The following is a 14,350-nucleotide window of genomic DNA, read 5'->3' on the forward strand; positions in this document are numbered from 1 at the left end:
AAAAATAATGGAAATCTTAAATTAAATTATTTTTTTTAAACAGAAAGTATGTATCCACAGTTGTATCATTGTTAACTGCTTATATGTGCTTTTAATGATAAAAAAATCTACTTGAATAAAAATTATAAAGCAACTGAAAGTAAGGTAAATTCACAAATTTACATATTAAATTATGAATATAACAATAACAAGTAAAAACTAATAAGAATTTGCCATTAAAGTGGTATCATTAAGTCTGTTTTTAGAAAAAAGTTTTTTAAAACCTTTAAAGGTCTTTCAGGGAAAACAGCAATTATGCCAGCACTGTTTTATATTATAACTATATCTGTTTATATGTGATGGAAATTGAGCTTTCTTATTTTTAACACAATTCACTTTAATAAAACATGGAAGTATATTAGAAGTATACAAAAAATTAGTTTCAAATTTACAAAAGCCTTAAAATACTATGTGTGTGTGTGCATATTGTGTAGGTGTACATTATTTTAATTATTTAAAAAAATAATACAATAAAAAAAAAAAAAAAAAAAACTTTTGCAAGCATTTGACTTTGGAGCGATATCCTAAAGTAATAGAATGTATAAGGAAAGAAGAAAAAAAACATCACAATTTACAACTTTAAAAGGTCTTCCAAGGTAACGATTATCAGTCAACAGCTACTTCCTGTAAACAAGGAGCGTAATTCAAAGAGGTAGAGCTTTTAGCCATTCAAGCAAACATACTTGAGTTCTACTTTATAGCAAATGATCCATGTGCTTTTTTGGGGAAACTTGGTTGTAAAATAACATATGACACAAGTTACAGTGATCTTAGGAGCATGATTTGCAACATTATCCCTGGAATGTCCATTAGAGAGATACACAACTTCCTGTTTTCCCAATAAAGGTGAGCTCACGGTGGGTTCTCTGCACTCAGACTATCCCTAACTCAAGATTAATGAGCCTGCAGACGGCGGGCTTGTTTGATCTCAGCGCAGAAGAACTGAAACTGATAGTCGGATTTGACCGCCGAAGCATTGCCTCATGGGACGACCAGCTACAGACAATCCATATGGAAACAGCCTCTGACAAACTCAAAGAGTACGGTACGACGAGCTCAAAACATGTCAGTGATAGTTTGGACCTGGCACCGTTTGAGTGCAGATTTCTGTCAAAGATTGTATATTGTGAAATGAAGTTCAAAGCTGCACCCTAAATATCGACGATGAAAAGCGATGTCGGCGGGAACGGCGAAACCTACAGCTTCCTGTATATCTGACATGGGTTCGAGGGAGAAGCAAACAGCTGTTGCATGGATATGAAAGATGCAGAACAGACGTATAAAGCCCATAGTTAGCCTGAGTTAACGGCCTGTGTGTGTCATTTCTGAGAACAGGAGACTCCGTCGCCATCACAAACACAACTTTTCCCTACTTTTAGAAATCCTAAATTTACACAAAGGGATGTTTGGTGAGGCTGGTCTCAAGCATTTTGCCAGAGCTCGTCAAACGTGGCCTAACAGTGCCATCTATGTTCAGGAGGAGAAAATGACAGCTGTTTGTAGGGCACAATGATGTTTACAAATGAATAAACTGCCGCAATGCAAAAGTTTTTTTTGAACACAATGTTTTATTTCCTACCCAGAGTGATTCGATTTTAGGCAACAATCAGTTTTGCTGCAGTGCCTATCATTTACCTTCTTCTGAAGCACGATGACCTTGCGCTCCTTGACGTCAAGCATGTCTTTGAGGTCGTGAATTTCTCCGTTCAGGGTGCCCTTCTCCTCTGACATTTCCTGAATCTGCTTGCTCTTTTTATTAAGCGTAGCCTCCTTCTCCTCCAGACGTAAACGCAGAGCATCAACCTGAAATACACAAGCACAAAGCTCATCCAGATTCATGAACTGACACTTACTGTACATTAAAACACTATAATTCATGACAATGTACAGGAATCCAGTAACACTTGGCCAGTCAGGGCACATTGACCGTCAGCTAAACTCTATGAATCGTATGCTGACACTGGTAACACTGGATTATTATAAAAAGTGTGATTGATAGACTAACAACAGAATTAGCACACACAAAAAAGCACTTCATACTCATTCAATTTCACAACATCCAAATAACATGTTTAATACAACAGTTCCCCCTAATGGTCAGGCAGGGAAATACATAAAATACAATATTTCATCAACACAAAAAAATGGAATATAAAGCTTGTATAAAATACACAAATTGTATTTTACTACATTTATAATTAAAATAGTATATATATATATATATATATATATATATATATATATATATATATATATATATATATATATATATATATATATATATATATATAGGGAAATGTAATTCACAAATATGGGAATTTCTTCTTTTATACAACCATACAATACTAATTCATTGCTATAACATAACCCTTACCTCAGTCTGCAGGATGGCAGCACGCTGTTCTTTGGCGGTGAGAGACTCTTTGAGCACATCGACGTGCTGTTTGCTGTCAGAAAACTGATTGGTAAGCATCTCCAGTTTAGTCTGCAGACCCAAAAGCTCAGTGTCCTTCCTGGAGAGATCCTGCTTCACCTGGTCAATCTGTGCAAGACAAACATTCGGTCTAAGTATGTGGAAAACTCAGATTGTCCTTCAAACCAGACCTCCAAGCTCTGGTCAAATCTCAAACACAATCTCCCCGAAAAGGCTTTGCAGAATGTAAATGCAGCAATGTTTCACCTTAAAATCATAAAACAGAATGAAATCTGTAGTGACAGGTCTGATATTGGAGTTTTACCCCGTTTTAAGGTAATCTAAACACATATTAGACCAATTCAATTGCAAATCTGTTGAATCAAACACTGCAGAAACACAGATCATCATTACCAGGTTATTTTAGCATACAGCAATTCCTGTAAATAGAAAATGATGTATTTCGTTAAAAAGGGTGAAGATGGACACATGAAACTCATAATGCTCAGACTCTTTACAAAAACAAACATCCACAAAAATATAACTCTTGCAAGATACACAAGCATTTAAATTAAGTACAAATTTAAATACATTTTCCATAAACAGACAGTAAACAAAGAGTTAAGACACTATAAAACAGACAAGTGTTCATCTTCAATACAAAGACACAGTGTTGACATTCCCAGCATGCACTGGGGCAGCTATAGCAGGTTAGCATGGCCTAAAGCTGTAACTCTACTGGCTGCCAGTCACCCTAGTAAAAACAGGCGTGCACAGGAGATGGTGGGAGAGACAATTCAGAGTGATAGAGAGAGAAAGATCAAGCCTCGTGGACATTAGTGCTCTACTCCAACCAGCGCTACAAACAAGAGAGAGAGAAAGAAAGCGAGAGCACCGTGGGAGACTAGTGTGGCGTCCGACCTTTCAGCACAGCATTGGGCAACTCTGCTTTCCTGATCAGAGAGACCCTGAGACTTCAGCCGCCGGCCTAAACCGCTGCCGCCCACCGATCCTGTTATTGTGAAGACAGGCAGCTACAGATGCAGTCGAGACGCAAAAGTGAATATTATTGACCTTTTCACACTGTTCCCTCCAATCACTGATCATCCTGTCAAGTGTTGGGACTGTTTATCTTTGTGTCCAAGAGCACATTTGCTATGACTTTCTTTTTCATTTCTGTTTAAGCGGCATTGTAAAGAAAAAAAGGTGGTCAATCAGTATAAAAAAACCTACAGTATACTGACTGACCACTACTATTGAGAATATTGAGAGAACGCACCGATACAGAAAATGTAACGGATACATACAGGCAGTGTTTTTATCATTACCCAAAACGAACACTATTGTTGATTTTTAGTAACTGAAATAATTCTAAAATAAATTACATGCATATTTTGATGTATGCAAACACAAAATTTTTCTCAACAAACTTTCCTTTTCAACTATACATACGGATAACAAGGGCCACGTTGATTTTGAATTTTTTTTCCAGAGCACCTGGAGTTACAATAAAAAATATGGGGGATGTGGTAAAATTATTTGTATTTTTTTTCCTATTACAAAAATCTTTTAAGCAGAGAGCATAAATAATATATGAAAATAGTTATTAAAAAATGTCTAAAATAATAAATTCACCTTGGCCTTCAAGGCTTCTAAGAATCAGACATTAATACAGCGAATCTCTTGCAGAAAAAAAGGCCTTGAGCTAAAGTGCCAGTCAGTGGGTGAGACAGAGGCTCTCTCTGGTGAGGGAAGCAGAGCTGTGCGTGTTCTAAGCCGGCTCTCTGGGTTTCTTACAGCAGAGACCTCTTGCTGCAGCTCAGCCGCCCGCTTTTTCAGCTCCTCGCCCTGCGCTTCGCTCTGCGCCAGCTCGTCCTTCAGTTGCTCTACCTGTCAGGAGAGGGCGCTGTTACTGCAACAACCACCAATGACCAATCACCAGCTCGCATGCACACCCTGCGTCCAACCAAACATCACCCACGATCAGGTGATGTCATCAGCAACCAAACCAATCAGCATTCACCGCACAGGCCATGAGGTTATGATTTAGCCAATTAGCTGCAATTGAATGTCAATAAAAATGGGCATTAACTAAACGGAAAGTCTACTAAAGAAAAGCAATACTATAATAGATAATACAAATAAAATGTATACTTAATATTTTTTTATATTTAAAAAAATAAACAAAAACAAATCTATAAAAGAAAAAAGAAAAAACAATGCAACAGGTAAACAATTTGGCTTCTTTATCTAGTTGCAATACACACCATACCTAACATAACACTAGTGCTAGAGTAAATAAATATTAGCAGCACCACGATGCCTGGTAATACTCAAGCCTTTCAAAGAGTCAAAAACAACAAATCTCTACTAAAAGAAAAACAAAAAACACCAGTTGTAGTTCCATGAGCCGCAGGTTGTACCTTGTTCTTCATGAACTTGGAGTGACTGCGGTAGACCTCCATCTGTTTCATCTCCTCCTCCCTCTCCTCTGTGCTGAGAGCCCCGTTTGACTTGAGCATCTGTATCTCGTCCTCCAGGTCCCTCAGACTGCGCTCCAGAGAGCTGATCTTAGAGTCCTGCAGAGATCACAGAGATGTTTGAGGAGGAGACAGACAAAGCCGTCTATTTTTTTTTTATACAGAAGTGTTTTTAACTTTTGGTTGTATATAATAACTACTTTCATGTTACGGTTGATAACCTATAAATGGCTTAAAAGCACACTAAAATTAATCTGATTTGAAATGCCACACTAGTTGGGCACCACTAGTTTATAATGCACAGTAAGAAAAAAAAATGGATGTTCATTTTGAGATATTTGCTACATTTAACTGTAATTTAATTCTAAACAAAATTAACAATTAAACTTTAAGTGAGCATTAGGCAACCTTTATGAGCAAAGGTAATCTTATATGTAAAATATGGGAAATGAGTTTGCATTAATAATTAATCAATATTAGCAGATAGCAGTAAATTAAAATAATGTTGATAAATTATATTGTGCAGACATACGATAGATCACTTTGAGTCTCTGCTATACAAAACATTTTAAAATACCATTTTCAAATTTTTTTACTTGCAAAACTGAGGACAAATACACTGTTACACTGTCAAAAGTTGAGTGGGTAAGATTTTTTTTTATGTATATGAGAGAAGTCTCTTATGTTCTCCAAGGCTGCATTTATTTGATCAAAATTTATAATAATAATAATAATAATAATAATAATAATAATAATAATAATATTGTGAACACTTGAAAGTAACTGTTTTCTATTTTAGTACATTTAAAAAAATATATAATTTCCTTTGATGTTAAAGTTGAATTTTAAGCCTCATTACCCAAGTCTTCTGTCACATGATCAGAAGTCATTCTTAATATAGTGCTTATCTGCTCAAGAAACATTTATTTTTATTATCAGTGCTGAAAACCGCTGTGCTGCTTAATATTTTTTTCATGAATCTTTGATGAACAAAGTTCAAAAGAACAGGATTTATCTGAAACAGAAATCGTATGTAATATGTCTTTACAGTCACTTTCGATCAGAGTCCTTGATAAATAAAAGCATACATTTATTTGGGGGAGAAAAAAAATTCTTAATAAATTTTACAATTATAAAACTGGCCCAATATGAAAGTTTCAGGAATACGTTGTATTTTAGTTAACATTATTTTTAAAGCAACATGTCCTACTTAGAAAGGACACAAAAGTTTTTCTGGGATTTACTTAGAACAAACACAAGCACGCACACACCCACACACACACACACACACACACACACTTGCCTTCATCTCGATGACAGTCTGCAGTGCCTTGGTTTTGGCAGATTCCGGAGCTCCCTCAAATCGTCGGTGGAGATCCTGTGGAGAAAACATGAGACGAGGATCGTGAGGTGAAACCACAGGATAATAACAGCTTCCTCTACCGGCAGCCATCAGTTGATGTGGATCCATACCACTCCACATTATGTCCAGCTCAAACGCTGATAATAAAATAACCCAGACTTCTGATTTACGCGGCCAGAATAGAAACTCAGCACACTCAGATCACTGTATCTGAAGCAGAAGAGACACTTTCAGTCCTCTGGTTTGAGTGTTTATGCATGACTGAGTCCCTTATGAAAAAGATAATGTACCGAGCAGCTGACAAATAGAGTGTATGCAACGTCCACCAAACACAAAGAGATGCAGCCAGCCTGCACCCTCTGGGAAATCAAAGACCTCAAAATCATCATTCAAACACCAAAGCCATCAGACATGAATGCACACAGACAGGCATGGAAAAACAGCCATGCATCTACACGTGTGTGAGTCATGGGAAACATATGGAAAGCAGAGCTTCAGTGCTTCAGGGAATGTAACTGGTGAGAGACGCTGTTGTATAACATTCACAATCACATCTAACAGAGCTACAATATTACTATCTGTTCCCAGGACGTTATGACACTGCTGAAATCAAAAATGCTCATGGAAAATAAAACGTTTGTGTTATGTTTATTTAGAAACATGTGATTTAGGGCTGTTTTCCCACTGCACCTTTAAGAGTTGCTGAAAACAGAAGAGGCACTGAAATATCTGGGTGGTTTTGGGAGGGAGGTTCGCAGTGTGAACATTACAGTACGTCTATTTAATGCACCAAATGCTTTTAAAAGAACGAAAGAGGGGGAAATTACAGTTTTTCCATGACATGGCTGTTTTTACTAACAGTTCCAGTATGCCGCTGGCAAAGAAAGATTTTTAAATCACCAGATTAAAGAAAGGCTATTAGTTTATTTCACCGTGTTCTCTGAAGTCCAACTGGAGGCCCCAATAAATAACCTAAAATGCTCTTCTGATCTCAGTCCAAGTCATTAGTTTAGCCCAGACTTCACCTGTAATGCTCCATCATGCACCACATCATTTAGTGGCATTTAACTCACAGAGACTACAGCATCATATAGTATATGGCTGCGAACGTTCATTCTGAAAATCATCCTGAAATTCTAATAATATTTCTGTTTTACTGAATTTCTGAAATAGACCATAAAATATTATTTAAATACAATAAATTGACAGAAAAAGGGTTGTAAATAAGTAAAAAAAAATATAATAAAAAATATCTCCCCGTCCCTACCAACAAGAGTGTAGTATTGTACGCTCTTTTTATCAATTCCTTTTAAAGTCCTGCATTTTGTCTCTCGCAACCAGTTGAGAAAATGTGATAAACTGTGTGTGCAATGGAGTTGGTTGTGCCATTTTATTAACTGGTCACTAGATGTCACCCTCGCTAAAGTCCTGCTATTGACTGCTGGCTGTCTCAGAAGATGCCTGACAAAAATACAAAGAGGGAATGCCAGACAGAACTCCTTTGAAAAGTGCATAACAGCCTCCTGACAGCATTGCATCTTATTCTAATAAAAATTAAGGGATACCATCTGCACATAAGCACTAAAATGGTTGCTTGATTCATCAAGGACATTAACTCACATCACATCCATGAGTCCAACTGATTTGCAACTTGCAACATCTGAGGTATGACCATATTTCTGTCAACAAAACATGAATGTCTCATCTTTCTTATAAATCAAAAACCGCTACACTAAAAGCCTATTAGAAATTCACAAGGGAAGCTAATTCTCTTGCAGGTTAAGTATTACAAACTAAACTCTATTATGTAACAAAACTGATTTCAGTTGAACTTGAATAAACTTCAGTCAGCTTCACTCCTTGAGATCAACTCCCAAACTTAATGTGATAAATGTGTCTCCTGCCACATTAACAGTTTTTGCAGTCCGCAACATCTGTGTCTCCTTTCATCAATGTTCTTTTCAGTCTCTCCCGTTTCTATAGCAACAAATGTTCAATGCCTTCAGTTTTTAACAGGTTTCCCTTCTCTCTCTCTCTCTCCCGGTAAGCTTGCTTGTCCGGAGCAGTTTAAAATGACTAATCTAGAGCTCTTGATTCATCATCACCATAATTAGGAGTCTTAGCAAAAACATTTCACTGCGAATCATCTCTGGATACATGACCATGTGCTGTCAGCAGCGTTCCCTGAGCAACTGTTTGGTTCTGTCATTCAGTCCACAACAGTCATTTAATTGCCAAGTTGATATTTAATGCCAGTGAATAGTAGATTTGTATACACTTTTCTATATTTTTGACTTTTTGACTGAGCGCTTTTTTATTTGTGACAATAGTAATATTGTGACAGAAATGTGTGTATTTTTATGGAAGCCCGTTTCCACCACTGAATAATTTTTTTTAAAGGTAATTACGACATTTTATTTAGCAATTCTTACTTTTTAAAACACACAATTGCAATTTCCACTCAGAATTGGACTTTATAACTCACAATTGAAAATAGAATTGTGAAAAAAGTCAGAATTGCAAAATAAAAAGTCGCAAATTCCATTTTTTTAGTGGCAGAAATTAGCTTGCAGCAGTAAAATACGTTTTTAAAAATCTGTTGCGTTTGGGTGTCAACAGTTGTTTTTGTTTTCTTAGTTAGAAATATTGCTTTAATTTTATGAACTCCAAAATATTTAACACACATATTTGTTTTAAAATATTTCTTAATACGTTATATTTTCTTTTCGCAGTAAACTAAAACATCTATAAATATTTTTTTTTTTTAAATTATGAAATTTAATTTAAGCAATAATCTGCTGATTGTCTTCTTTAAAAACAGACCAACTATATTCCAAAGCATTCATGAATTACAGCTATTTACATTTGGAAAGTGCATTTTCACGTCTATGATCAAAAACGGAAAGTTTGCAGAAAAAATATATATTTCATGGTTGCCTGAGACTAGGCATTACAGCTAATAATTTTGTCAATTATGTTCAGTTTTTGCTTTATAAGACCTCAATATATTTTCAAGAGCCACGTGTATTCATTTAGTTTTTCTTGATATGCTTTTTTATTTTCAAAAATGGGAAGCCGCTGACTTGCATTTCTTTTTTTAATCAACAAAGACCAACAGTTTCAGCGAAAAATCATCTGTAACACTTAAAGCCTTTATGTATAATGCATTATAAAATGTAGTTTATATGCATCACTTGCACCTTATAATGCACCTTATAATGCATTGTACAATCACATGAATAATTGTAACCACAGTTAACACATTATAACACTTCATTATAACATTTTAACAATTCATTGTTACACTATGAATTTTAAAGATTTAAATGTATTACAAAGCAAATTATGAATAATTACAATATATTATACCCTTTAACAACCATTAATAATGCATTTTACATAAAAGCTTTAAGTAAAGCGTTACCATAGCTTCTGTACTGTTCTACTCAAGAAAAAAAATCTTGGAATAAATTAACAGCAAACTTTCATTTTTAGGTGAACTATCCCTTTAATAGGTTAAACGTTGCATATGTGTGGTTTGATGGTTTTCTGAGATTCACTAGCACTCTCACCTCTCTCAGCAAGACCATTTCCTTCTCTCTCTGCTCCAAGAGGCTTTCCAGGTGATGGATATGCATCTCAGCATCAGCCAGCCTCCGTGTCCGCTCGTGGTCCTCCTCGCTGGCCTTGGCCGACAGCCCTTTGCTCTGCAACATCTCCAGGAGCTTCTTGATGGATTCGTCTCGAGCGCAGAGAGTCTGTTTCTGCGTGTCGATGCGCAGCTCCATCTCCTCTAGAGTCCTCCTCAGGAGGAACAGTTCCTTGGCCTGCCGCTCATGCTCACTGTGCAGCCGCTGGAAGTTCTCCTCGGTCAGCTCGGCGGTCAGGGGCTCGCCGGGACGAACACTGGGGTCCTGCTGGAACAGCTGGTTCAGATCTCTCTGGATCCGCAGCTCATCCTGGAGGGCCTGGATGGTCATCTGGAGATGCTGCAGATAAAACAAATGAATAAGAGATAAAGCTTATGTAAATAACGAGCGTTTGCAACAAACTAGGAATACAAAAATTCTGGCTTTATAAAATAATATATAAGAATAAACACAAATAAAAAAAAAGATAGTAAATCTGTCAGTTTAATTACTTTTTAAAAATATATATTTTTTACATTTGAATTTAAAGTTAAAAATAAAGATAAACTAAAATACAAAAACAAAATCGAATCAAATAAGAAAAAACTGATATGAATATATAAACAACATACATAAAATAAAATAAAAAGATGGACATAAGAAAAAGACAATAAAACCTAAACAAAAAAACACAAATAAAGGCAAATAAAATAACACAATAACAAAATAAACTAATAAAAAATGAAAACAAACATAAAGTAAAAAAATAAGAATGAAAAGAAATAAATGAATGAATACATAAATAAGGAAAGACCGAAAGAATGAAGAAAATACATAAAACCTAAACAAATAAAACAAAACAACTGAAAATAAATAAATACATTTAACACTTATAAAACAACCATCAATGAATGAAAACAAATAGGAACAGAAACAAAGAAAATAAATAAATAAATCCTAAACAAAAGACACTAATGAAACAAATATAAATAAATAAATAAATAAATACTTACATAAATAAATAAATAATGAATGAATGAAAACTAAAAACAAATGAAAACAAAAATAAGAATGAATGAACGAATGAATGAATGAATGCTACAGACAGATAATGACAGGCTTTACTCAATAACAGACAAAATGAATACTTCTCTAAAACCTTGTGTGACTTCTCCAGACATTTGTTACTCAGGACATTAAATCTCTGGGGGTTTGAGCGCTTTTTAGAGCTCTAAAGACAGACGGCCATTACATCCACCTGGAGCAGCTCTCTAGAGAGAGACCCCGGGGTAAATACAGGCCATGTTCTCCAACCACACCAAACAACAAGTCCCAGAGGAGAGGGATTCATGCTATCCGAAAAAGCAGTTAGAAGAGCGACGCTGGAACAAGGAGAAGGTAAAGGAGGTGATCAGGAAGGCCAGAGGGCATGAATTTAAGAATAGTCATGAATATGTCTGCCGGCATCACCATGGTTACAAGCGCCCTTTTCCCTTAGACTGCAGGAAAACATTACTGCCAAAAATACGCACTCAGGTGTAACAAGAAAGTGAGTGGATCAATTTAGGCATGTACAATGACGACAATGTAGTCAATGATGTAGTATTTCGTATTTTTGTGCATGTTTAAGCCTGATTAACTCATGAATACAGCAAACTTCATGAACTTATGACATGAAACAGAAGGTACGGTCACTTCCTTCCCACTACTCTTTGTGTCACAAAACAGGCACTTCAGACACACCTTACACCTCATGCACACAATAAAGTAATATTCAGATAAAAAAAAGTGATATATGGTCTACAGTAAGAGGTTTTGAATTATACATACACACATTCAGAAAGAGACACTGATCACTGTGTTAGTCTATAAATACTGACTTTATATTCTCAACAGTTTCTAATGGCACCACAGAGACAGGACTCTACATTATTCATTAGTCTCCTCTGGCTGCTGTGTGTGTGTGTGTGTGTGTGTGTGTGCGCGCGCGCGTGTGTGTGTGTGTGTTCGGAAAAGAGTGAGAGAAAGAGATGGGAGAGGGGTAGAAACAATGAAAAAGATATAATGCATTTATTTATTTATGCAGTTATGTTCTTAAATTAATTTTATTTGAACTGAAATAACGTTTACAAATTATTAAATAAAATGTTCAAGAGTAGTTCCATAATGTCTCTTTTCAAAGTATTTTTATATTCACATTTAGAATGAATGAATGAATGAATTAAAAGACATATTTTGTCATGTCCCTTGACAGGCTTTTAACTGAAAACAGAATAAGCAATAGGATGAAGAATTGTAGAAAAAAAAGTTAAATTAACAGACGTTTAAAACTTATCTTCGCGTCTTGAAGGACCATGTGAAACTGGATTCAGAAAGAGAGCAGATTTATGCAGTACTTGTGAATTCCCTTCTAAAGAGCAAGACATGGCACACAGAAATCAATATGAAGTTTCATCCAGCCTTTAACTCAAAATGAAGGGGAATAAAACCTCTGACAAGACAAAGCAGGGATCTAACACATTTTAAATCTGCAGTCTGATCATTTCATTCATATTAACATAGAAGGCTGACAAGCAGGGTCAGGCTCTGAGGTAGAAGGTGTCAGAGGCATGATGGGAAAGCAGGCACAAAGAGGGGACAGAAGGGAAAAGGGCAAGCCCATGAGAACAGATTGCAAACAGGCCAGGCCACCATGCATTAGTGAACAATATAAAGGCTCTTACAAGAACTACTGCACAATAATGAAGTTATCATCAGGCCTGAAGGCTTTGTATATGCTTGATATGGCAATATAATATTAAAATGGCAATCAATTGAACCCTATAAGAACAGTCTGAACACCTCCTATGGGACTATAAATGTAAGCAGACACCGATCAGATGCAAACATCGGATCAACAGTAATATCAAAAAACCATTTATCAGAGTGTGCAGTCGTTGGCATTTCTCTCACACACACACTGATACAGTGTGCAATTGAAGACATCCACAGTGTCTTTTCTCTCCAGTCTGTATTGCCTCACAGCACATTACACATCCTGTTTGGTGGAAAGGTTTGTCCCATGTCTTGTCCTGTCTCTAATCTCCACTCCTACACTATCACTCCACCCTCAAGACTGGGCACTGGGATTGACATTTCCTGCAGACATTCAGCTCAAACAGACAAATACCACATCCACCCTCAATCACAATAGTTCCCCTAACATTTTACAACAAAATTTTATTTTGGGGATTTTTAAAGGGATAGATTACCCAATAATTAAAATATGAAGAAAATGTAAAAAATTTGAATTGTATCACTTGCTAGTGAATGGGTGCCGTCAGAGAAAGAGAGTCTAAACAGCTGTTTAAAACATCACAATAATCCACACAGCTTCAATCAACGTCTTTTGAAACTAAATCTGCATGTTTGTAATGAACAATTCATCAGTTTTTAACTTCAAAACATTGCTTATGGCTAAATTACTGCAAGGCTGCTGAAGAGAAATATCCATAGTTCAAGCACCATTTACAAGCAAAAACAGTTCAAAACAAATGTCAAGTAATTTTAAAGTGTAAAGACAAGAGGGGATGTACTTTTTTCACTAGAGGAAGCATTATGATTATTGACTAGCATTTCGACAAATACTTGTCCCTTTTCCATGCTCGAGGGTCCCACACAAGACTGCCCACACAGAACACACACAGTCCTGACAGCATGACAGACAGACAGCTGTGCTCACATACTACTGTTACAAGTCCATCACCTGAGGACAGAGCCTCAGAGCTATCGTTCAGCCTCAGGCTAAAGAATCAGGACTGCTTAAAAGAACAGACCACAGTGGAGAAAAAAAAAAAACACTCGCTGGGCAGGACAAGACTGCCAAAGGGGACCGATTCTACAGCTAATATAAGAAACTATTCCTAACAAGTTGTAAAGTGAGACTCTGCTGTGATAAAACTGGCTGTACATGAACACCTCAACCATCATACACTTGTATAAAAAAAGCCTTAGAAAAGCTGTAACTGGGATGGTAACTTTCCAAAAGCTTCTTTACCCTTAAAGGGTGCAATTTAGTACTTATACGGCATATTATTAGCTTTTGAATGGATACTTTCACAGTGACAGCTTTTGTACATGTTCTTGAAAATGTTCAGACACTCTCTCCCCAAGTATTCTGTTAGCTATAGGCGCTTATGCAAAAGAATAAAACAAATTCTCAAAATTCTCAGTTTATATCTCATAATTCAGACTTTTATTATTTGCGAGAATTGCGAGATGTGAATTCCAAGAGGAAAAATCTGAATTGTGAGAATTTAGATTTGTGAAAAAAACTTTTCTTTCACCAAGGAATAGAAAAGTAAAGGGAACTGCTACTTTATCTCGCTCTATTTTCCTGCAATTGCGAGTTTATATCTCAAATTCTGACTTTTCTTCTCAAAACGGT

General features: G+C 36.1%; 1 protein-coding gene across 8 annotated transcripts in view; it reads right to left on the reverse strand.

Moving 5' to 3' along the window:
• LOC127956808 (ELKS/Rab6-interacting/CAST family member 1) overlaps window positions 1–14,350 on the reverse strand; it is a 191,761-nt gene that overhangs the window by 155,831 nt on the left and 21,580 nt on the right. For 3 of the 8 annotated variants that reach the window (XM_052555019.1, XM_052555022.1, XM_052555026.1), the window contains exons 3-8: window positions 9,868–10,284; window positions 6,236–6,310; window positions 4,876–5,031; window positions 4,259–4,342; window positions 2,414–2,581; window positions 1,675–1,842 (exon numbers count right to left, since the gene is read on the reverse strand). In XM_052555019.1, the coding sequence (XP_052410979.1) occupies window positions 1,675–1,842; window positions 2,414–2,581; window positions 4,259–4,342; window positions 4,876–5,031; window positions 6,236–6,310; window positions 9,868–10,284 (1,068 nt within the window). Of the gene's footprint in view, window positions 1–1,674; window positions 1,843–2,413; window positions 2,582–4,249; window positions 4,343–4,875; window positions 5,032–6,235; window positions 6,311–9,867; window positions 10,285–14,350 lie in introns of all 8 variants that reach the window. The other 5 variants (XM_052555023.1, XM_052555024.1, XM_052555025.1 and 2 more) reach the window with 2 other exon arrangements.

Source organism: Carassius gibelio, chromosome B4, assembly GCF_023724105.1.
Source record: "Carassius gibelio isolate Cgi1373 ecotype wild population from Czech Republic chromosome B4, carGib1.2-hapl.c, whole genome shotgun sequence".
In the NCBI taxonomy this organism is placed as follows: Eukaryota; Metazoa; Chordata; class Actinopteri; order Cypriniformes; family Cyprinidae; genus Carassius; species Carassius gibelio.